The sequence below is a fragment of the Pseudorca crassidens genome, chromosome 3 (genome assembly GCF_039906515.1).
Source record: "Pseudorca crassidens isolate mPseCra1 chromosome 3, mPseCra1.hap1, whole genome shotgun sequence".
NCBI classification, from domain to species: Eukaryota; Metazoa; Chordata; class Mammalia; order Artiodactyla; family Delphinidae; genus Pseudorca; species Pseudorca crassidens.
Genome location: NC_090298.1, coordinates 42757604 through 42783204, shown reverse-complemented (window position 1 = coordinate 42783204; position 25601 = coordinate 42757604). Strand labels below are relative to the sequence as shown.

The window sequence follows — 25601 nt, the reverse complement described above, 5'->3', positions numbered from 1 at the left end:
ACTTAGTTTTAGTGGAGCATTTTTAAGACAGCTCCACATGTGAGATAAAATGACTTTTCAACTTCCATTGAAATTTCATATAGATTAGTTCCATCTTCAAGAATAAGGAAGGAACTGTGCCAAAAACAAGTACATGCATTAAAATAGCGATATGAAAACTAAATTACATTCCCAAAATTATGTTGGACTTGTGGTGGGCACTTTGCTTACATTTTCTCTGACACACCAATCCTGGAAAGTATTTTGCCCCAATTTTCAAATGAAGGAAATGAGGCTTGGAAAGATTACATATATTATAGCCTGAGGTTTTTAATTACTAAGTAGCAAAGTAAACAGAGTCTGGATTTGAACCCAGTCCTGCCCAGCTGTAAAGGTCATGCTTTAGAAAGTACAATAAAAGCTTTACTTTATGTCTGAACATGTTCATTGAAGCACTGCTGATAATAATAATAATAAAAAAAGTAAACATCTTAAGTCGTCACCAATAGGAAAATAGATTATGATATGTCTACCCAGTGGAATATTCTTTAACTATTAAAATTGATGAACAGTTTCTAATAATTTGGGAAGATGCTTATGTTATAATGTTAAGTAAAGTTTGTTTTTACAAAATCATAGAAAAATGACTGAAAGGAAGCATACTACATTGCAAACAGTATCTTTAGATAGTGAGAATATGAGCAGTTTCTCCTGGTCCTTTTTTATTTATCTATAGTTCTCAGATTCTCAATACAGTGAGAGGGACTTCCCTGGCAGTCCAGTGGTTAAGACTTCGCCTTCCAATGCAGGGGGTGCAGGTTCGATCCCTGGTCAGGGAGCTAAGATCCCACATGCCTCAGGGCCAAAAAACCAAAACATTAAACAGAAGTAATATTGTAACAAATTCAATAAAGACATTAAAAATGGTCTGCACATCAAAAAAAAAAACCTCAATACAATGAGCACATTTAACTCTTCTAACTGGAAAAAAAGAGAAAAAAAGATATTTTTGAAGTTACAATTTGTGTCAGAGTTTCTGGTTTAAAATGAATGGGAGAATAGACTTAGTAATGAAAAAAGAGAAAATTGACAGAATGACTTCGTTACATTTCCCTTTCATAGGATTTATACATGGCTTTACAAGCATTTTCATTTAAGACTAAGGACATTGAAGATGCCATGACTAACACACTCTTACATGGAGGTGATCTTCATTCTGCCTTGGATTGGCTCTGTTTAAATCTTTCAGATGGTAAGCAGTATTGGCATAAATATCTTTCAGTTTATAAAACCTTTTGAAGTAATTTCAATGTTTATGATATTTGTATCAAGCTTTGGACTTGTACTGAAAATTTTTTTCACTGTTATAATTATTTATTTTTAGGATGTTCTTACACTTTTCTAGTCTTTTTAGTATATTCTTCTTAAAGGTTGTAGTCTGTGCAAGAAGAAATTATTTTTTTGTGTGCTGCTTTCAGTTGTTGATAGCCATTTTACAATGCACATAATACAGCAGATTCTCAAAGTTTGCCTGTCTGTAACCTGTCAGGCTGTGTATCCTCGTTTTGGTTTAGAAATTAGGGCTGTCTGGCTTTGGATAAATAATATTTAATTAAGCAGAGCGTCAAGGTTGTAATCTTTGGCAAGAACCTGGAATGCATATTGCTTCTATGACTGATTAAGGATACTGTCACATGTTGTGACAGGCAACCAAAGAGAAGGGAGGGTTAAGATTTTCTTATGGAAATTTAGGAGTCTAGCATATTGAGGGTGAAATAAATGGTCAGATAGAAGTGGGCTGGTTATCATCTAGAGAGTGTTCCCACTGGTTTGATAATAAAACGAGGTTCATCATAGGATTTCTATTCCTAGGAGATGAGCAGTAGAATAAAATTAGGTGCTCTTTGTCTAGACAGAGTTTATGTGAGTGTTTAATAAATATTTGTGTGTTTTATGTATCATGTACATGTTTATTTTCATCCCAATTTCTCTTAAGATGCACTTCCTGAAGGATTCAGTCAGGAATTTGAAGAGCAGCAACCTCTAAGTAGGCCAAAATTCCAGTCTCCTCAAATACAAGCCACTATTTCACCTCCACTGCAATCTAAAACCAAAAAACAGGAAGAAGATCCTATGATAAAGGTAATTTAAGAATTAAACATTTAAAGTTGTATAAAATCAGAATGAAGCACATGTAATAGTTCATAAGGGTATAAATATTAGGTTACAATAATGTTTTTACTTATTGAAAATGTCTAATGGGTTTGCCAAACTCTTCTATCACTGTCGGTTTCAGTTATCTATTGCTACATAACAAACCACCTGAAAATGTAGTGACTTAAACCAAGAATTTCTTATGATTTTGCAGTCTGAACTGGGCTCAGCCAGGCAGTTCTTCTGCTCCATGAGGTATCTCCTCAGACTGGAACATCCAAAATGGTTTCTTTACTCACATGACTAGGTGCCTCGGCTGGGAGCTAGCAAGTCATCTCTCTCTCCACATGACTAGCTTAGGTTTCCTCTTATATGGTGATATTAGGGTGGTCAGACTTCTTACTTGACATATGGCTTCCAAGAGCAAGTATCTTGAGATAGTAAGCCCCAGTGTACAAATTTATATCAAGCCTCTGCTTGTATCACTCTTGCTAATGTCCCATTGGTTGAAGCAAGTCATGTGGCCAATTCAAAATCTGTATGGAAGGGGATTACAGAAAGGCATTAGTACTGGAAGGTGTACTTCATTACACTTCATTACGCATTACACCTAAGTACTCTGCATATCATAAAACATCTATGAACATGGGTGAACCTAGAGAACATTATGCTAAGTTAAATAAGCCAATCACAGAAAGACAAATACTACATTATGTCACTTATATGAGGTACCTAATACAGTCATATTCATAGAAACAGAGAATAGAATGGTAGTTACCAGGGGCTAAAGGGAGGAGGGGCAAATGGGGAAATGTTGCTTAATGGTTATAAAATTTCAGTTATGCAAGATAGGTAAGTTCTATACAGCTGCTATGCAACATAGTGCCTATAGTTAACAGTACAGTACTGTACACACACACAAAAGAACACACAAAAATTTTTGGAGGTGATGGATATGTTTTGTACCTTGATCGTGGTGATGATATCATAGGTGTATGCATATGTCCAAACTCATCAAAATGGTGAGTCTGTGTATATATATATATATGTATATATATATATACACACATATATATATATATACAGTAAATAATTAACATTTTAATATGTGCAATTTTTAATGTATCAGTTATACCTCAATAAAGCTTAAAAATAAACAGGGCAAAAATCTGTGGAAACATCATCCCCACAAAACCACTGTTTTTAAGGACAACACTAGTTTTTAATAGTTCTTTCATTTTTTTGCCTCTTTATGTAAATGTATTCTTCGGATCATGTAAGTTTAGACTTATTAATGTTGAGTTCCATTCATTTGTCCTTCACTGAACAGTAGAGAATGTGATTTTTGAGGCTTATGTGTCTACTGTTTCTGAGTGTAAAGAAATTATAAAAGCAGTGACACTTGATGATAGTTTTGACACCTTTTTCTAATTTTGATTTTTCAGATATTTGTTTTTTCTTTCTAGCCTAAAAAGGAAGAAAAAAATTTGGAAGTAAATATGAAAGAATGGATTTTGCGATATGCTGAACAACAAAATGAAGAAGAAAAGAGTGAGACTTCTAAAAGTTTAGAAGAGGAAAAATTTGACCCTGTGAGTAGAAATTTATATTGGGCTTCTAGCTGGATATACCTGGCAAAATATTTAACTTTTATAAGACTTAGTTTCCTCATTTTTAAATTGAGGAAACAGTTACCTCTAGGGGTTTATGTGAGGATTAAATAAAATAACAGGGAAAAAATGACACAAAATAACGGCTCAATATATGTTAATTACATTCCTCCCATGTTTAAAGAGATAATCACCAAGTATTTTTAAATGATTGTTCTGTGTAAGGAGTATGCTAAATTATTTGGTTAATTTTAAAAAGCACCTTCCTTTATAGAGGAAACCCATTGCCTGGAAAGAGAAAACCTACATATCATAAGATAAACTAAAAATATTAGGTTAAGTGAGGGCTTCCCTGGTGGCGCAGTGGTTGAGAGTCCGCCTGCCAATGCAGGGGACACGGGTTCGTACCCAGGTCCGGGAAGATCCCACATGCCGCGAAGCGGCTGGGCCCGTGAGCCATGGCCGCTGAGCCATGGCCGCTGAGCCTGCGCGTCCGGAGGCTGCGCGTCCGGAGGCTGCGCGTCCAGAGCCTGTGCATCTGGAGCCTGTGCTCCGCAAAGGGAGAGGCCACAACAGTGAGAGGCCCGCCTACTGCAAAAAACAAAAACAAAATATTAGGTTAAGTGAAAAAAGCAAGTTGTAGGAAGAAAATAGCACAATACATATTTCTGATAAAAGACTTCTGTCTAGAATTTATAAAGAAGTTTTAAAAGGACAACAGACACTTTGCAGAAGTAGATATATGGATGGCCAATAAACATGTAAAAATAAGTTCAGCATCGCTAGTCATGGGAAAAATGAAAATGAAAACTGCAGTGACATACCACTATGTATATATCAATCAAAATGGCTAAAATTAAAAAGATCAGTAATACCAAGTGTTGGGAGGATGTGAAGCCACTGAATACTCATACCCTGATTGTAAGAGTATAAAATGAAATGGTACAACCACTTTGCAAAACTGCTTGGCACTTTCTTATGAAGTTAGACATACACTTACCATATGACCTAACAATTTCATTCCTACATTTTTACTCAAGAAAAATGAAAATGCCAACAAGAAAAGACTTGTAAGCAAATGTTCATAGCAACTTTACTAATAACAGCCAAACACTGCAAGCAACTCTCAAAAACATTATATAAGAATGAAAAAAGCCAGGCAAAAATGAATACATGCTGAACAGTTTCATTATATTAAATTCTAGAAAAGTCATCTCTGCAAAATCTGTCTCTAATGAGAGGAAGCAGGTGAGTGGTTGCCTGACTACAGGGGTGGAGGAAAGAGATTGACTGTTAGGCATGATGAGGAAACTTTTGGGGATGATGGCAATGGTTTATGTCTTGATTATGATGATGGTTACGTGGATGTATACATGTGTCAAACACACTCACTTATACACTTAAAATGACATTTTATTAGAAGTGAACCATACTTTTATAAAGTTGATTTAGAAAGACAAAAAGGAAGTTGCAGAACAGCATGTGTAGTATAATGAACTCATTTGAGTAAAACAATATACACATACACATATATTTGCATTCTTATGTATGCAAAGGAAACATCAGGAGAGATACACAAGAAGCTATTACTAGTGATTAGGACTGGGGTTGGTAGGGTGGGAGGGAGACTTCTTTTTTATACTCCTCTGTATCCTCATAAGTTTTTTTTAACCACGTGCCTGTATTAAAGTAATATAAACAAAAATAACTTAGGACAGTACACATGTTACTTTGAGGTTCAGAGAAAGAGGTCTCTTCTGATAGGAACATTAGGTCAATACTTCAAAGAAAAAAGTGGGACTTGAAGGATGCATGAAGTGTGCATAGGCAACAAAGAATGGGAAAATGACCCATATGGGTGAAATAATGTGAATAAGGGTACAGCAGTGGAATTGTGCAAGGGGCCTTTGAGTATTAAACAATAAACAGGATAAAATGTGTAGGTGAGTACTGGCCAATAGGAGTAAACAGGTGAGTTAAACTGAGACTAGAAGATTTGGATGCCCAGAAAATGAATTTGACAGCTTTTCCTACTGATTGTGAAGAGTTGCCAGAAGTATGGGGGCAGGTGATCAACAAGAAGAATTTGACATTTTAGGGCAAATTTAGTAGTGTTTAAGGTGATTTGCAAAGGGTAGGGAGGCCATTTTGGCAGCTCTTGCACTTGCTCAGGTGTGAAATAATAAGGTGCCAAATTGTAATTTGGAAGAGAAACATTTAAAGCAAGAATCAGTAGAAATTGATGATGTACTGAATATAAAAGTTAAGAAGCCAAAGTCAGCAAGAGATTCGTAGGTGGAGGGATGGTGGTATCAGTGCCATAGATAGGAAAGATTGAAAGAACGACTGTGATTTAGGTGAAATTGAGGCGATAGCCAACCCTTCTGTTACACTGTATTGATGTTTGCTTCTACACAAAATGATCTCAGAATTCAGGTGGTTGTGCTTCCTCAGTTGTCTCTTTTCCCTTTGTCTCAGCGGTTGTCTTTCATAGCAGCACTGCACATGCCGTCTCCACCCAGAGCTTTAATGCTTCTCATCTGCTATCAACCTAACCTAAAGAAAAAAACAGTAATTTGAGTTTAGCTTTAACTTTGTCTAGTTTTTGCTCAGCAGAGTTAAGTCCTTAAGTTTTTTGTTGGTTTGTTTGTTTGTTTGTTTTATTTTTATTTTATTAGTCCTTAAGTTTTATAGCACCCATCTTCCCCAGAGGCCTTTTTTTTTTTTGTTTAATGTCCCTGGCTATCTTTCATAAGATAAAGATTATGGGAAGGTAACTTTCAGAAATGAGTATTATCCTATTATTGCATATGTAATCCTTTAAATACATGTATTTATAAAATGTATAAAAATTTAATTTTTCTTTTAACAGAAATGAGCTCATACTTATGTTTTATTCTGTAGTTCGCTTTATTTTATTTAACGTGTCAAGGAAGTTTCTCCATGTGGATCACCCTCATTCTTTTGCTACCTCACTTTTTTTCCCAGTGGCTGACTAGTTTTCTCTGTAGAGGTGTACCACACTTGATTTCCAGTTTTCCTTTTCAATCAGTACTGCAGTAAACATCTATGTACCTGCAAATCTGCACATTTGTATCATTTCTCTATGAAAAATTTCTAAAAGATTTGTTGGATCAAAGAATAAGATCAAAAGATCACAGGGTTTGATATAATACATTGACAATAGATAAACTAATCTTGCTCTTCTTTTTATTTCTTTATCATCATCTTATTTGGAACAACAGAATGAAAGGTACTTGCACCTTGCAGCAAAACTTCTGGATGCAAAGGAGCAAGCAGCTACCTTTAAATTAGAAAAAAACAAGCAAGGCCAAAAAGAGGCTCAAGAAAAAATAAGGAAATTTCAAAGAGGTAAACACTTTAAAATTCTCAGACGTATAAATGTCTCTTCTTTATTGGCCTTCCTAGGATGGAGGTTGCCTCTTTTTAATATGTCTGCTCTTTCCTAACAGTTTATAATTGGGATTGGCAAACTTTTTGCAACAAGCCAAATAGTAAATATTTTAGGTTTTGTAATTTGTTATAATTACTTAACTGCTATCACAGCATAAAAACAGCCATAAACAATACATAAACAAATGGTTATGTTCTCATAAAACTTTATGGATGCTGAAATTTCATATATAATTTTCACATGTCACCAAATATATCTTTTTGTCTTTTTCAACCAGTTAAAACAGGTAAAAATCATTCTTAGCCCACAGGCCATATGGAAATAGGCAGCAGGGCTGGATTTGGCCTGCAGACCATAGTTTGTTAACCTCAGATGTATACTATAAAATACCATCTCCATTCAAGAACAAGAGGTGGATATAATTCCATGTGTATTTATTTCTAGTGAAGATGTTTTTCCTGGCCTTCTACATCTGTTAAGTAATTGTTCTGAAAATGTTAGTATATGATGTGAAAATAAATTGCCTCTGACTTCTAGCACAAATTCCTAGAAGGAAGTGTTGAATAATTGACTACAAGGAAAAAGAAGGAATGTTGTTTTTTTAAACCAATTTTTGCAAAGTAAAAAGGCATGAAAAACAAATATAATAAAACAAAAATAAGCCTCATGATTTTTTTGGTAGAAATGGAAACTTTAGAAGACCATCCAGTATTCAATCCAGCCATAAAGATTTCACATCAACAGAATGAAAGGAAGAAGCCTCCTGTAGCCACAGAAGGGGAAAGTGCTTTGAACTTTAATTTATTTGAAAAATCTACAGCTGCTACTGAAGAAGAGAAAGGTAAAATGAAGGGAAAGTGTTCCAGGGTATAATTTGTAAATAGAAAAATGTCAAGGACTATATAATTGAGAAATTGTTACTTTGTATTCCAGCAAACTACATAAGATGGCAGTAAAGTTATGCTTCCACATACTGTCTTGGAAAAATAATAATTATGATACCTTGTATAGCATTTTGTAATTACAAACATCTTGCTTCGGCCTCATCTCTCTTCAGTCCCTCCTCCAAACTCCTGCCAGAATTATCTTTCCATAACACAGATCAAAATGTGAGTTCCCTGTTAAAAATTTTAATCACTTAGCAAGTTCAAACCCTGTATCATGGCACTGAAGATCCTTTCCACCTTATTCTCCCAGCTATGTACTACAGATACATCATTCTTTAAAACATATATTGTTTCATGGCTCCATGACTTTGCTCATCCTGTTTTCCCTTTCTTGGCCAACCTTTCCCTTGCTTAGAGGCTTGAATCAAACAGCACCTCTTCTTTAAACCTTCCCTGATTCCTGCTGTGCCACCAGAGTTGTGTAAGTGTGCTCTTCTTTGTGCTCATAGGTAAATTATTGATATAGCTAGTATATTTATCAGTCTGTAATATAGTCAGTTGAGTTCCACACTAAATTGTCAGTTCTTTTAATTGTACATTCTTTCTACAAATATTTATTGAATTTTTATTGTTCATAATATCAGGTGCTACATGTACAGTTATTAGCAAAATAACTTGATCTTTGCTCTCTTCAAGTATACAGTCTAGCAGGGAATGTAAGCTTTAAACAGACATAGATACACAATTACAAACTGTGATGTGTGCTGTTGAAGAAAGAAAACTGGCTTCCAATGATAGAGCTAATAAGGGGGCCTAATTTGCATTGGGGAAACCTTGCTAAGGTCTTGCTCTGAGATCTGACAGATGATTAGGTATTAGCCTGGTAATGAGTTGGTGGAAAGAACTTCTAAGGAAAGAGACAGTACATTGGAAGTCTAAGGTGGAAAAGAGCTTAGAGCATCACTATTCAACAGAACACACTATGATGGGAATGTTCTGTATCTGCACTATCCAATGTGGTAGCTACTAGCCAAATATGAGTACAGTTGACCCTTGAACAACGTAGGGGTTACGGCCGCTGACCCCTGTGCAGTCAAAAATCTGCGTATAACTTTTGACTTAAACATAATGCTATGTTTAAGTCAAACATAAATACTAATAGCCTACTAATGACTGGAAGCCTTAGTGATAACAGTTGATTAACGTATTTTGCATGTTATATGTATTATATACTATATTATTACAATAAAGTAAGCTAGAGAAAGAAAAACATTATTAAGGAAATCATAACAAAGAGAAAATACATTTACAGTACTGTACTGTATAGATTCTGTGAGTTTATGTTATCTATGTACAAGATGAATCGTCTGTCAGTACCTATATCAACATTGTCTTATATGATTCAAAACACTGTAGCTGTTATATGTATTACTAACATGAGACATCAAAAATGAAAAGATAATGTGCAGAAGTTCTTAGTTGTTTATAGGTATAATGATTCATGCATTAATAACGAAGAAGCAGCAATATGATTGCTTTAATGGTACCCTAGTGTAATCAATATAACTGCTTTACTTCACTGTTAGTTTAGCCTTATACACTAATGAAAGAATCATTATAAAATTTTTATGGCATACAGTATTACAGTAGTATTCATAATATACTATTGGAAACACTGTTAACATTTTTTAAAAAACCACTTACCTATGATGATAGGCTGATATGCAGTTTCTCCAATTATGAGAGAGAGGCATTCTATAAGGTAAGGTAATTCTTTGAAAGCAAAGTTATAAAACAAAGAAAATAACACATTATTAATTTTATATTAATTATCACCTCATGCCTGTGTAAGGATAGGCTATCCACTTCAATATAAGTCTTACACATGATGTTCTTCATGTGTGTTTTTGTATATTTATTGGAAAAAAATCTGCATATAAGTGGACCTGTACAGTTCAAACCTGTGTTGTTCAAGGGTCAACTATATCGAGCACTTGAAATGTGACTAGTATAACTGAGAAACTGAAATTTTAATTTTAATTAATTTAAATTTAGCCACATGTGGCTGGTGGCTACTGTATTGAGCGAGGCAGGTTTAGAGCATTTAAGGAATTGACTCATGACCAGTATGGCTACAGCATAGCGAGCATGATGGAAGACTGACAACAAATAGGCAGGGGTGGGCCATAGAGGGCTTTTAGGTACTAATGAAGAATTTGGACTTTATCTTATATGCAACATGAAGCCATTGACAGTGGTGGTAGTGGCAGCTGTTAAGCAGAGAAATGACATCTGATTTATATCTTTTCAAAAGATAGTCTACCAAACATTGTAATTCAGAGTATTCTAAACAATTCATTGCATGGATTGTGTCATAGATATTTTACAAGAACACATAACTTAAGATACTTTTTTAAAAAGATCCAGATTTTCACTGATTCTGTCCATCAAGAGGATTTCCTTACATGACTTAAAGAAGAGCAAGCCTTTCTGTCTGTCTTTTTTTAAACCTATTCTCTTCTAAAAGTCTGTTCCCAAAAGTGAGAGGACATTAATCTCTCAAAAGAGACTGTATATTACTACATAACCATTTTTAAAGAACCAATCTTTATCATTTTAGAGAAAAAGAAAGAACCTCATGATGTAAGAAATTTTGACTATACTGCTCGAAGCTGGACTGGAAAATCTCCCAAACAATTTCTGATCGATTGGGTCAGGAAGAATCTTCCCAAGAGTCCAAATCCTTCCTTTGAAAAAGTTGCAGTAGGTAGATACTGGAAATGTAGGTATGTTTTTGGTTAACTGAATGAACTTATAGAAAAATCTAAGATGAAAATCTTTTTTTTTTCTGATGAGTTAAGTAGATATTTAGGAAGCTAATTCCACATCTCAGATTGATAGTGCTTATAAGTCATTATGTAGTATGATGTCTTCCATGGGAATATTTAATTTAAATAATTAAACTACAGTTCAATGTTAATGGAATTCTGACCTTTTCTACTTCATCAATTTTATTTTAAAATATTTTTGGTTTCTTTGTAGGGTAAGGGTAATCAAGTCTGAAGATGATGTACTGGTAGTATGCCCTACAATCTTAACAGAGGATGGCATGCAAGCTCAGCACCTGGGAGCTACTTTAGCTCTTTATCGTTTAGTGAAAGGGCAGGTGAGACTTTTTAGACCTAAGTGTTTCAAAAATCATTTCTGGGAGCTTCCCTCGTGGCGCAGTGGTTGAGAGTCTGCCTGCCGATGCAGGGGACACAGGTTCGTGCCCCGGTCCGGGAAGATCCCACAGGCTGTGGAGCGGCTGGGCCCGTGAGCCATGGCCACTGAGCCTGCGCGTCCAGAGCCTGTGCTCCGCAACGGGAGAGGCCACAGCAGTGAGAATCCCGCATACCGCAAAAAAAAAAAAAAAAAAAAAAATCATTTCTGGAGTAATGGGTATATTTTGTCAACATAAAACTGTATCTGCATGTGGAAGTTAGTTTTTAATTATGGCCCTTTGTGCCAATTTTCTCTTACTGAATGCTTCTGATTAATCCTTGTTTCTGCTTATTTATAATTTTGACTTCCTCTCACTCCTAAACATAGTTCAATCTTTCTCTCCTTAGACCAGAGGCTCTGAACCATTTGGTCCAGCTTTGTAAGCTATACTAATTTACAGATTAAAAAATAGTTGTGCTAGAATGGTTGAATTAAGGAGAGTTTTTAAACATTTGTTTTCCTTTAATGTTATATTGTCTCTCAACTTTAAAAAATTAGACACTGGTTCCAGTTTTCACTTTTAGGTTACGTTGACTATAAACTTCCAGTTTAAGGAAAGATGAAAATAAAGTATTACTGAAGAGAGCACTTTTAAGAGAACACAATGTTCTTTTTTTGGTTGGGGGGTATTGTCAACATCTCCTTTTTATAATAAAAATATAATATATATTTTATATATATATATAAATATATATAATATATATATTATATTTATATAATATATAATATATATTTTATAATATATCTTTCTTCATGGGGAATTAGAACTACTGAAAATTTAGGCACTGATTAAGTGGAACTCCAACAATAGTTCTTTTCCATTTTGTGTCAGTAAAAGTGCTTAATGTCTTTATTTCCCTCATTTTGCAGAATAAGGTATCATAAGCTAAGCTTAATTGATGGAAGTCACTATCAGTGTTACAGAAATAATTGCAGGCTCTTTTATAACACAGAATTAAGATAACAGTTTCATCCAGTGGAGTTCATTTAAAATACTTTGACCTGTAATATACAACTGCTGGAATCTCAGAGGGAACTTTGTTTTAAAGATGCATTATGGATCATCTGTATATTTAAATAGCACCACTATATGAATAAATAATAAACATGTATTTAATAGTTTATTGTGTTCCAGGAATAAGCACGTTACATGATTAACTTAGTTTACCTCAGAGTATGCCTGTAAGGGAGGTACTATTATTAGCCCCATTTTACAAATTTAGAAACTAAGACACCAAGAAGTTAAGTTACTTGCCCAAGGTCACATAGCTAGTAAGTCTAGAAGCCTGAATATATGCTATTTATAAATTTGCATCATATACATGTTTATCTTATATTAAAGTAGTAACACTAGTTTAAGAGACATTTTAAGAAGAAGGCAGCTATCCTTTTAAGTTCTAACCTATTGAATTTTGGTGTCCAGTAGTTAGTGAAAACGACATAACTACTGTGCTTTCCCTTTATAGTCAGTTCATCAGTTACTTCCGCCCACTTACCGAGATGTCTGGCTGGAGTGGAGTGATGCAGAAAAGAGAAAGGAACAGTTAAATAAAATGGAGACCAATAAACCACGTGACCTTTTCATTGCCAAACTTCTGAATAAACTGAAGCAGCAGCAGCAACAGCAACAACAGCAATCTGAGAATACGAGAGAAACCTCTGAAGATCCTGAGGAATCTTGGGAAAATTTAGTTTCTGATGAGGATTTTTCTGCACTGTCCTTGGAATCAGAAAAGGCAGAAGATTTGGAGCCAGTTAGAAACCTCTTTAGAAAGTTGCAAAGCACACCTAAGTACCAGAGACTGCTAAAGGAACGGCAACAGTTACCTGTGTTCAAACACAGGAACTCAATTGTCGAAACTCTTAGAAGGCACCGGGCTGTGGTGGTGGCAGGTGAAACAGGGAGCGGCAAGAGTACTCAAGTGCCACATTTCCTGTTGGAGGACCTGCTTCTGAACGAATGGCAAACAAGTAGATGCAGCATTGTCTGCACCCAGCCCCGGCGGGTCTCAGCAGTGAGCTTAGCCACAAGAGTGTGTGAGGAACTGGGCTGTGAAAATGGACCTGGAGGAAAGGTGAGACACTGTTCAACCTCACCTCAGAGAGTGCTGACCTCACTCAACCTGTGCCCTTGGGACCCAAATGGAAGCCTGTGCCGTATATGAGTTTTGACCAATGCTGTTTGTTCAGTAGCGTATCTCAGGTGTTTCTCATGTTTTCTTGGATAGATGTGATATTATGCCACTCTCCTTTACATGCAAAGGACTGTCAGTAATTATCATTAAAATTCTCACATAAAAGGAAAAATATATGCACTTTAATAATTGAGTATTCAAATATATTACATACTAAGTTGATCATTCAAAGAATATAAACACAAGTATAACTGTTAATATCAGATAGCTCAAGTATTTGGAAATCTTTTCCGTGGGATGTATTCCTGAATGATTTTCATTAGTTCAGTGAACAGAAGGAAAAAACAATATAAAAGAAAATGCCAGACTATTTTCAAATCCTGTATATAAAAGAAATAATAGAAAAAGTACTTCAATATCTACTGTCACACACTTTGCGATAAAAGTATACACAAAACTGGCCAGACCTTAACCGGAGTGACTGCAAAGTATAGGAATTAGTAAAATTGCTTTAGAACCAAATGTAATGAATTCCCAGTTCATATAACTCAGTTTAATTATACTTTGAATTGTTCTTTATAAATATGATACTTAACATCTTTGTCTCTATCTTTAAGTTAGGTATCCCTTCATTAAAAAACATTTTATTTGGCAATTTTTCTTGGTTTCTCTCACGAAATGAAAGAGGAAAAAGGACATAATTTCTGTCTTATAAGGACTTTACATTAAGGGGATGACAGACATGTTTACAAGTATAACAAAGGAATGACTGAAGGAGAAAGAAAATATGATGGGAATAGAAGTGACTTCAGGATTCCCATCAGGCACCACTGTTTGTTTTTGTTTTTGTTTTCTTGCGGTACGCGGGCCTCTCACTGTTGTGGCCTCTCCCACTGCAGAGCACAGGCTCCGGACACGCAGGCTCAGCGGCCATGGCTCACGGGCCCAGCCGCTCCGCGGCATGTGGGAGCTTCCCGGACCGGGGCACGAAGCCGTGTCCCCTGCATCGGCAGGCGGACTCTCAACCACTGCGCCACCAGGGAAGCCCCCCACCACTGGTTTTTAATCGTTGCAGCTTTTATGAGATCTTGATAGAAAAGTGGACCAAATTGTAGGAGCGTCTCTAAAATTCTATTCCTTGGTACCTCAATATTTTGCTCCAAGATAATTTAATAAGAAATTGATTAAATCTATTAATATTTTCGTAATAATGTTAATGGTACTCAAAGCAGGTGAACAGATTTTTGTTTCAAAACTGATAAAAGGTTTTTCTTGTTTAAAATTGCCGAAAGTGGGGGCTTCCCTGGTGGCGCAGTGGTTGAGAGTCCGCCTGCCGATGCAGGGGACACGGCTTTGTGCCCCGGTCCGGGAAGATCCCACATGCCGCGGAGCGGCTGGGCCCGTGAGCCATGGCTGCTGAGCCTGGGCGTCCGGAGCCCGTGCTCCGCAACGGAAGAGGCCACAACAGTGAGAGGCCTGCGTACCGCAAAAAAAAAAAAAATTAAAATTGCAGAAACTAATTTTATAGTTTTATATAATTGAAGACCATGGGAAAGTAATAAATTGCACTAAACAAATTTACTTAGACTGCTCCATATAGTAGCAGGATCAGCACCTGTACTTTTTAAAGCTTGTTTCCTAGATCATTTGTGAGACTCTAATCTTGGCCTTGTGTTTTCCCTTCAGAATTCTTTGTGTGGATATCAGATCCGGATGGAGTCTCGAGTGAGTGAATCTACCAGGTTACTCTACTGTACAACAGGGGTTTTGCTAAGAAAACTTCAAGAAGATGGTCTCCTAACTAATGTGTCTCACGTTATTGTAGATGAGGTGAGTTGATTCTGTAGTCATGTTCAGAAAAAAATTCTAAACATTTTTGAATTAAAAAGATGTTACTTCTAAAACTAGCTAACATTTTCTTCATGCTTAAATGCCAGACACTTTACATATAATAATTATTTAATTTCCTCTAAATATAATAATTTCCTCTAACAAATGTGTCTCCTGTAAATTGATTTATTTAACAAATGCTGTATAACATTTGCTGTATGCAAGGTGCTATTTTAAGGACTTCATATATACAACTTCATTTAATCTTTCCAGCAATCCAGTGGAGTAGATATTATTATCCCTATTTTACAGTTGAGGAAACTGAGGCACACAGAGATTAAATAGCTTGCTCAAATTCACACAGCCAATAAGCTCTACAACTGGGTGTTCAAACCCAGGCAGTACATCTGCAGCCATCTCTTAGCAGTCTGCTGCCTCTCAACTACATTTGTTAAAGGATTTTCTCGGATTCTTATAAAAAACAAGGAATCCTCATCAGTATGTCATTTTCCCTATAGATATACCCCCTACTTGAATCAAATTTGAATGCACACTAAAATTGAATTATGCCAAAAGTTTCACATTAGAATTATTTTAAATGGTATACTAGCCTAGTACATGTTAAACTGACTTGCTTTGTACATAATGTTTTGAAAAAAATAAGATATACAGCATTTCTTTTATTCAAAAATGGAAATTTTTTTCAGTTTTCCCAGATGTAAAGTTTCTATGAATGTCTGTTAATTCACCAAGTTCAGAAGGCATTAGTGAAAGTTCAGTCATTCTTTGATTTTTAATTAATAGACTATACATAGATTATTGGGTTATTTTCCTCATTTTGGTTAGTAAGTATTAAAGTATAGAGAGATACAAAAATGAAAATAAAAATTATCTGTAGTCTCATCCAGAAAAAAATTAATATTGACATTTGTGCATTTATATATGTGTATGTTTAGCATGTGCGATATTTATTTTATAATTCTTTCACATCATTAGTCTACAAAAACACTATTTTTTAATAGCTTTATAGAAGTATATAATTTGGATGTCCCATAATTTATTTAACCATCTTCCTGTTGTTGGACAAGTTTAGGGTAAGATGTTTTTAAATACAATAATTTTGGTTATAGATGAGTGATGGGAATTCATTTTTATCTAAGGGGTCTTTAATCTTCAGTGGGGGAAGGAGTTGTACTGTTATCACTAAGATGTCAAAAAGAAAGAGGATGTATGGCTGCTTGATTGAGCAGGCCCATTGGTAACTTGCTCCTGGCAGTGTTGGGTGGGGAATGGGGTGTCACAGTTGCAGCTGTGCATGGCTAAGACCTAGATTTTATCAGTATCCTCAAGAATCAACTTAAGTCAAAATGCTAATTTATCCATTTATAATGAGAAATTTTTACTGCTAGGTAATATGAAATACTTGTATCAGCCAGTCAGTAAGTTTTCTTGGAGCCCCAAATTATTAGAAAATTGATTAATAAATATATATCAGAATGAATCCTAATTTAAAAGTTAGACCAACTTCAGGGAGCTGTTCTTTGATGTTTTAGTATTAGCAGTCTGTAGGCGTGATTTACTGAATTGTGCTTCAGTATGATAATGTCAACCTCTTGTTGAAAAGTACAGTAAGAGTAAGAAAAAACCCAGTGAAATTCATCATCATGTTAAATATAATGATGTAAGAGATGCTGGCATAGAGTGCATTACATTATTCAGGACCTTCTTTATGAAGATGCTCAGGATAATACTTCTGGCTTTCTTATTAGGAATAGTTGTGCGATTTGTTTTAGTTTATGGTCAGTGTGTGAGTTAAGTAGCTTTTCCTCTGGCTGCTGGTATGTTTACAGCCAAACTTTTTGCCCACCTCTTCCAAGTGTACTTAATAAAGCATACATTTTTATTAGCTCTATTTTATGTTTTATCCTCATTTTTATTAGCTCTATTTTATGTTTTATCCTCATTTTTATTAGCTCTATTTTATGTTTTATCCTCATTTTTAATTTTCTTTTTTAAAAATGTCAGTATCTATATAAATTACCATCTATTTGAGGAGGTTCTCCAGATCTGTTTCTGTTCAGGAAATCTTTCTCTCTTGAGCTTCAGATTTAAATATCCTCGTCAAACTACCTAAGTAAAAACATCCAAGATTATTCCTTCTTCTTTCTCCCATATCCCCTAAATCCAATCACCTAGACTTTGTTGATTTTACTTTTCTCACATTCATTTACCTCTCCATATTCACTGGTATTGCCCTCATATAGGCTACCATTATCTCTTTTAATTAGTACAAAAGCCTCTAATTAAACTTCCTACTTTCTGTTTTGCTCTCTTCTACTACATTCTTCAATTATAGCTGGATTTATCTTTTGAAAACAAAATTCAGACCACATGATGCCCCTGCTTTGAAATATCTTACTCACTACCCTGACTCATTAGGATAAAGTCTCAACTCCTTAACACGGTTTACAAGACCTCATATGGGCAGATTACTGAGTACCTTGCCAGCTCTATCTCTTGCCCGTTCCTCATCCCATGCTCAAGGCGTCATTTTTGTTTCTTCATTTCCTGAAATGTATAATTATCCCCCTGTCCACCATGATTTTGCACAAGTTGTGTCCCATGACTACTTTTTCTCCCTTTATCATACTGTTCCTTTCTCCTCCTCTAAAACTCATTTCAGTTCTCAGCACAGATGGCAGATCTCTCTTAGTAGCCTTCCTGACCACCTGAGTTGCTGTACAGCAGAAATTAACACAACATTATAAATCAACTATACTCCAATAAAAAAAATAATTAAATATAAAACAAACAAAAAAAGAATATTAGACCCCTACCCCCCTCAAAAAAAATTAACTACGCTTCATATGTAATTTCAAACCATTCTCTACAGTATCCTCTAACAAGGCTGTAAACTCTGAAATGAAAAGACTACCTTGGTCATTTTTTAATCCCCAGTATCTAGCACAATGCTTAGTACTGTTTGTAGTGAACATTTGACCATTGTTGCCTCCCTTCCGAGCAAATGAATGATCAAAACCGTTTTAATTTTTGTTATCTTGATGTATTCTATCTTTTGTATGCTGCCTTAATCTCATAAAATAAAATGGAGTAGAAATAACCCCAGTACAGGAAGTTGAAATATAGACTGGTATATCCAGCAGATATTGAGTTCTGACAATGTCCCATGTTTTTTTATGCTCTATAGCAGGTTTACAATGCTCGTCCCTAAAATGCATCTGTTGGAAGGGCATAAGAGCCTTTTTCTCAGACAGTTGATAGAGAACCTGTCAGATTCCTACTAATCAAATTCCCCTTTTTCTACATAGTGGATAAACTATCTGTCTTGTTGCAGTTTTGTGTCTGTTCAGTTGTATATTAGTAGCAGCGCTTTAAGAGTTACACTGGCTTCTCAGTGAAATTGGGAGATACCCTAATCTTATCAGCTGAACACTTACAAACCATCTCCTAAGGTAGAGTCCTACTATCATAGCTAATCTTGTTCATTATATGCCGATTTTTACCGACTTCAATTTTAGAGGGTGACTTTATTTTCAATTCTGAAGATCTGCCTTATTTGAAACATACAGCTTCTCTTTCTGCATGTACTGACTATATGTAAATATTGATTAACTTTTAGTAGATTTGAATGTCTGATTGTTTTAGCCTATTACTTGACCTTATGATTTTTTTGTTCCCCTTATGCTAGGTTCATGAAAGAAGTGTCCAGTCAGACTTCCTACTAATTATCTTGAAGGAAATTTTACAGAAACGCTCTGATCTACATTTGATTCTAATGAGTGCCACTGTAGACAGTGAAAAGTTTTCTAGCTATTTCATACACTGCCCTATTCTGAGAATTTCAGGAAGAAATTATCCTGTTGAGGTAAGTTTTCTTTATAATGCATATGTAAATAGAAACTACATTCCCACCAGTGAGTGTCACCATAAAACAGGCCCTTAAGTCTGAGCCTAGAACGATTCCTAGGGTATTGCAAGTCAAGAGAGGACCTGGAGGGCTTCCCTGGTGGCACAGTGGTTAAGAATCTGCCTGCCAATGCAGGGGACACGGGTTTGTCCCTGGCCCGGGGAAGATCCCACGTGCCGCAGAGCGACTAAACCCGTGCGCCACAACTACTGAGCCTGTGCTCTAGAGCCTGTGAGCCACAACTACTGAGCCCATGTGCCTCAACAACTGAAGCCTGCGCGCCTAGAGCCCGTGCTCTGCAACAAGAGAAGCCATGACAATGAGAAGCCTGCGCACCGCAACGAAGAGTAGGCCCCGCTCACCGCAACTAGAGAAAGCCCGCGCACAGCAACGAAGACCCAACACAGCCAAAAAAAATAATAATAAAAAGTTAATTAATTTTAAAAAAGAGAGATAGGGAGGACCTGGAGATGGCCTTGGGAATCAGATGGCTGGTGCTGCCTTGACTGAGGGTGAGTGGGCTGGAAGGAGGATTCTGCTGACGAACGACATACCACAGAGGTACACAGTGTAAAACACACTTCCATAGCAAAGGCATTACATCCAGATTGGGGGTAGCTGCCTAGCAATAAGGAACTCCTTTTTCACCCATCCCTCAAATTTAGGCTTGTCTTTGAAGCTTCCTTCTATTCTTAATGTTTGCCCTTTTGGTTCAGCTGATAAAGGCTGCTCTTTTAATTGGTTTTCACATGTAAAAAATATACACACCATAATGTGCTTTGTCCTGAGACTACGAGGAATAGATCCATCTACATCAGCCAAGTTCTTCACTACCAATAAATGCAGAAAAAAGCTTTTCTCGTAACATGCTAAATTAGCATTTGGTGACATTCAAAAGGTAACAATCCCTTGTTCTCTTTAAAATGATATTTACTGAAATGAATTTAAGTTCACTATTTATATGCCTTAATCTATGCAGGTTTTTCATCTTGAAGATATAATAGAAGAAACAGGCTTTGTCCTGGAGAAAGACTCAGAATATTGTCAGAAATTTCTGGAGGAGGAAGAAGAAATAACTGTTAATGTTACAAGCAAAGCAGGGGGAATACAAAAGTATCAGGTAAAAATAAAACATTTTTGAAAGACATCTGATTGTGATATCCAGGGCATAAACTGCCGTAAGAGTTTTAAAATATGGCTGACACAGTGCATTCAAACATAATCTAGTAGAAGAACAGATATGATTATGAGCAAATTTTAAAGGTCATTTCTTTAAATCTTTGTTTCACTGACTCTAGTGTTTGGCTTACGATACTTACTTTATCTCAACACCTTAGATAGTCAGGATGGGGCAGGACCAAAATCTAGATCCTTGCCATTGGTTTTCCTAGCAGCCTCTGTCCTGACACGAGCCAACCTTAGCTCTGTACTATCCAGGGCAAGCACGAATCTTCATAGAGAGTTAATTTACTTTCAATGACATAATTTTAGAAATATCATAAAAGCTACATTATCCTGCATTTTGGCCAGTGGTACTATATACACTATTTTCATTATATCCACAATATTTCATTCATCTAATGGAAGTAGAAGTAGAAGTAGAAGTTACTTTATCCTTTAGTTAAGCAGATAAACCAAGGAAGCAAAAACTAAAATCTTCCCCTAAAACTGCAGAGATAGAAATTAGAAACTAAAAGACTTTAAAAAATTAAAAGGAGTATTTCAAAGAAGATGATTGGAATTCAGCAACCAAAGTAGAATCTAGAAGGAATGAGGCAGGTGTAGATTACTTAATAAAGTTATTATGACCTCTCTTGGCCAGGCTGCTTTTCAGCTGCCACAGAACAATGCTTCCATTGTTCTGTTTTTCTTCATTTCTTTTCTAATTTAGTGTTTACATGCCAAGATAAAAAGGTTTGCTATACTTAAGGGGACTGTATGAAATGAAATTAATAGGAGAGATGAAATTTTGTAATACTTTAATTCTGTTAAAAATTGTATTCTTGCTATATTTTAACAAAATAATAGTGACAATGAGAAAATACAGATTGGAATGAATGCAAATAGCTCCTTTTTTCCTTCTTTGTCTTAAAAAATACGTAATGTTTTTGTTTGGCTTTTTCTGATTTGTTTCTTTTAGGAATACATCCCAGTTCAGACTGGAACAAGTGATGATTTAAATCCATTTTACCAAAAGTACAGCAACCGCACTCAGCATGCTATTCTCTACATGAATCCTCATAAAATCAACCTGGATCTCATTTTGGAACTTCTTACATATTTAGGTATGTATCTATTTCTAATGTGTCTCCATTTGTTTTGATAAAACTTTTCTACTAATTGGAGATGTTCTATTAATATCTTATATGCTGTTCCTTATTTCTGAATATTGTATCTTTTTAAAAATTTCAGACAGAAGTCCCCAGTTCAAAAATGTTGAAGGAGCAGTACTGATCTTTTTACCAGGCCTTGCTCATATTCAACAGTTGTATGATCTCTTATCAACTGACAGAAGATTTTTTTCAGAACGGTAACTACAGATCTTCATTATATTCCTGGTAGTTTTAAAACAGAAAAATGTTTCACACATTAAAACTCTTGATCAGAACTTTCAGAGTCTTTTCACCTTTAGTTAAAATTGTCCATGGCAAAGCTCTTTTTTTTTTTTTTAACATTTCTATTATAGCATTTTATCTACTAAAATTTTTAGGTACTATTTCTACATTTGTTTTATTTTCTCAATACGATTAAGCAGAGGGAATCCTGTGGTTAAGAGTAAGATGGTGACTCCGCTCCCCAGCCCACTGGATGGTACAAAACCCTAACAGCATTGCAGTTTGTCATCCGTACATTTTTTTTTAATATCTTTGAAGCACTTGTTTTTTCTTTTTAATAAATTTATTTATTTATTTTTGGCTGCGTTGGGTCTTCATTGCCGCGTGCGGGCTTTCCTCTAGTTGCGGCGAGCAGGGGCTACTCTCAGTTGCGGTGCACTGGCTTCTCATTGCGGTGGCTTCTCTTGTTGCAGAGCACGGTCTCTAGGTGCATGGGCTTCAGTAGCTGTAGCTTGTGGACTCTAGAGCTCAGGCTCAGTAGTTGTGGCACATGGGCTTAGTTGCTCCAGGGTATGTGGGATCTTCCCGGACCAGGGCTCGAACCCGTGAGCTAGAAAGAGACTTAAGAAACCATCTATTTCTACCTTGTAATTTTCAGGTCAGGTTATTGGAGGCCAGAGAGGTAAAATGACTTGCCCATTGGCAGGTGGATTCTTAACCACTGTGCCACCAGGGAAGCCCATCCATACATATTGGGTTTTTTTGTTTTTTGTTTTTTGCGGTACACGGGCCTCTCACTGTTGTGGCCTCTCCCGTTGCGGAGCACAGGCTCCGGACGTGCAGGCTCAGTGGCCATGGCTCACGGGCCCAGCCGCTTCGCGGCATGTGGGATCTTCCCGGACCGGGGCACAAACCCACGTCCCCTGCATCGGCAGGCAGACTCTCAACCACTGCGCCACCAGGGAAGCCCATCATCCATACATATTGAATTGGCTTTTTACTATGCCTGTTTTGATACAGTTTATTACCGCTGTTATGGTTATCACTTCAGCATCAGAATATATTTTAAAAATTCTTTAAACCCTACATTCCATATAATTCATTCATATTGTTTTTTCTCTTTGATGAGTATATATGGGGTTTCACTGTACCATTTTCAGAACTTTTGTGTGTGTTTAAAATTTTTCATAATAAAAAATTTAAAAATTGCTTTCTATTTGCAAATAAATTTTATTATTCTTTGCAGTGTCTTCTAAAGAGAAACTCTTGCTAAGAACTATGATTTTAACTTTCAGATATAAAGTGATAGCTCTGCATTCTATTCTCTCAACTCAAGATCAAGCTGCAGCATTCACACTTCCTCCTCAAGGAGTCAGGAAGGTAAAATTCAGTACAGCAAATTTATATGTGATCCAACTGAGAATATTTCATAAAAGTGTTATGACTTTTTATCATCAAAGACAGTTATTAAGTGCTTTATAGTGCATGCAGACTCCAGATGCTCTGCAGCTTAACATAATCAAAAGAGAACCCAATATTAAAATTCAATTTATATTAGGTGTTTATGTTTATATTATATGTTATTAATAACTTTAGGGGAGTGGTAGTTTAAAAATATGGCATGGATGTTGCTTATGAAAAGAAAAATCACTGCTATTCCTTAAAGAAGATATCACAAAGGATGTTGGATATCAGGAGCTACTTGAATCCTGAGAGGATTCTTTTTTGTTCTCTTTGCTACTCATCCCTGATTATTTTTGCAATACAGAGACCATTAGGTTAGGAAACAATCTAAGTATTTTCATTGTCTCCTCTGTTCGGGTGCTGAATGAAGAGATACTTGACAAAGAGAGTTTCTCAGATTTTGACCCTCTCTTAGGCGGGGGGGCAAAAAAGAGCACAATGTAGAAACTCTGGGGAACACAGAGCTCCCAGCAAGAGCCTGGACTCTAATGCACGAAGCCTGGGTTCTTGTCCCTAAGCTGCTGCCATGTCTGTGACCTTCGGCAACCCACTCAGCTTCCTTTCTCATCTTTAAACAGGAGCTGGATTAAATTTACGGTTCTCTAACTGTACTCTGAAAACTCCAGGGGTTCAGAGGCTGTGTGCTCTGATCTGTAACATTTGGCTTCCCTGTAACATTTTGTCTTAAGAAAAGAATTCCACCTCTAAAAAATTTGATCACCGAGGTCCCATCTAAATCTTAATAATCTGGGTTCTGTTTCCTAGGATAAATGAGTAAGAAAAGCAAGCATTCAATATTGAGATAGAGCCATAGTATATTGAATTTGACCTAGAATTTCCTAAATGTTTTACCTCCAAGGACTCAACAGAAAAAAAAAAAAGAACAAACAAAAAAGCCACAAGAAGATTGCACTATTCAGCCATCACCATTAAGAAATTTTGAGCTAGAAAGAGACTTAAGAAATCATCTATTTCTACCTTGTAATTTGCAGGTCAGATTATTGGAGGCCAGAGAGGTAAAATGACTTGCCCAAGTCACAAAGCTAATAAGTAGTAGAGCCAGGGCAACAACCCACCAGTTCTTCTTACTGAAGAACTATTACTTTTTTTTTCTACTTAACTGTGAAGTTTCTGCTGAGCAGTCTCCATTCTCTGATCCAATTTCTCATTCCATGTATGCCATTTTTAAGATGACTGACTAGAATTAGGGGAATGGTATTTTTGTTGGAATAAGAATCTATAACTTTAATTAATAAGCTAAGGTGATAAAATTAATTAGAGCAAATTTAGATTACACAGTAATAGCAATTAGATTGTGAATTTTTGTAAATAAAAGTGAAATTCATTTTTTAAAATTCATTGGCTGAACTATCCAAAGAAGTTTAAATGATGGCACATTGCTGAAAGTTGTTACCTAGAAGTTTTGGCTTTTTATTTTCAGATTGTTTTAGCAACAAATATTGCAGAGACGGGTATCACTATTCCAGATGTTGTATTTGTAATTGATACTGGAAGAACGAAAGAAAACAAGTAAGTCTGAATTTTCCAAATCAAAACATTTTTTGAACCTGAAGAGGGCTTGGGACTCTTCAATTCTTAGGAGACATCACAGAATCATTGCAATTTTAGTACATGTGCTGCTGAAGCAAGCACTAGATCACAGAATCATATCAGGAAAATCTTGAATGTCCTAATTCTGCCCAAAACAAAAAGTCTCAGAGAAACTGTAGGGAAGTTTAAAATGTCTGAGAATAAATGTTAAAATTCATGTCATCAGTTTTCCCATAAGTAATATCAGTGTACTGCTACTTTCAGAAAAGTGCTGAGAAAATATTCAGAACATAGATTTTGTAAATTAGTTTATAACTTAATGTTTTACAAAAGCATTATTTATGGGATTACAAAAAAAAAGTATGAGTTTTAGAATCAGAGTTGGATTATAAATCTCTGATCTATAATCTTGAGCTAGTAATATGACCATCAGTTATAATCATCAGTTTCCTCATATGTAAATGGGAAAAATTAAAATTTCATAATTGAAAGTGCCTAGTACAGTAATTGGCACATAATAGATTAACTGAATCTTCAACAGAAAGATTATTACTTTATAAATGTTTTAATGTTTGTATTTCGCAAATAAGGGAGACCACCTTAGTAGTCTATTGTAATCTATATACACTGTCCCTAATATTAGGAAACTTGAGCAATATTTGGAAGTGAGTACGACTATCCAGTACAAAATAAACTCTTGATTTTTTTAATTGTACCTGTAGAGGAGGTGTTTTCAGGGTTGAACTGTATCTTGTGAAAGGTGCGTTGAATTGTAACGTTCACAGTGGCATTTCTCAAACTCTCAAAGAATTCTTATTGCATAATTAAG

General features: G+C 35.7%; 1 protein-coding gene across 2 annotated transcripts in view; it reads left to right on the top strand.

The window, feature by feature from the left end:
• DHX29 (DExH-box helicase 29) overlaps positions 1-25601 on the top strand; it is a 48023-nt gene that overhangs the window by 9199 nt on the left and 13223 nt on the right. Inside the window, exons 4-18 of one of the 2 annotated variants that reach the window (XM_067730702.1) lie at positions 1102-1231; positions 1976-2121; positions 3600-3725; positions 6989-7115; positions 7841-7999; positions 10666-10831; positions 11088-11211; positions 12776-13384; positions 15131-15274; positions 18984-19160; positions 20182-20322; positions 21343-21487; positions 21615-21732; positions 23053-23137; positions 24663-24751. In XM_067730702.1, the coding sequence (XP_067586803.1) occupies positions 1102-1231; positions 1976-2121; positions 3600-3725; positions 6989-7115; positions 7841-7999; positions 10666-10831; positions 11088-11211; positions 12776-13384; positions 15131-15274; positions 18984-19160; positions 20182-20322; positions 21343-21487; positions 21615-21732; positions 23053-23137; positions 24663-24751 (2486 nt within the window). Of the gene's footprint in view, positions 1-1101; positions 1232-1975; positions 2122-3578; positions 3726-6988; positions 7116-7840; positions 8000-10665; positions 10832-11087; positions 11212-12775; positions 13385-15130; positions 15275-18983; positions 19161-20181; positions 20323-21342; positions 21488-21614; positions 21733-23052; positions 23138-24662; positions 24752-25601 lie in introns of those variants that run through there. The other variant, XM_067730703.1, reaches the window with a different exon arrangement.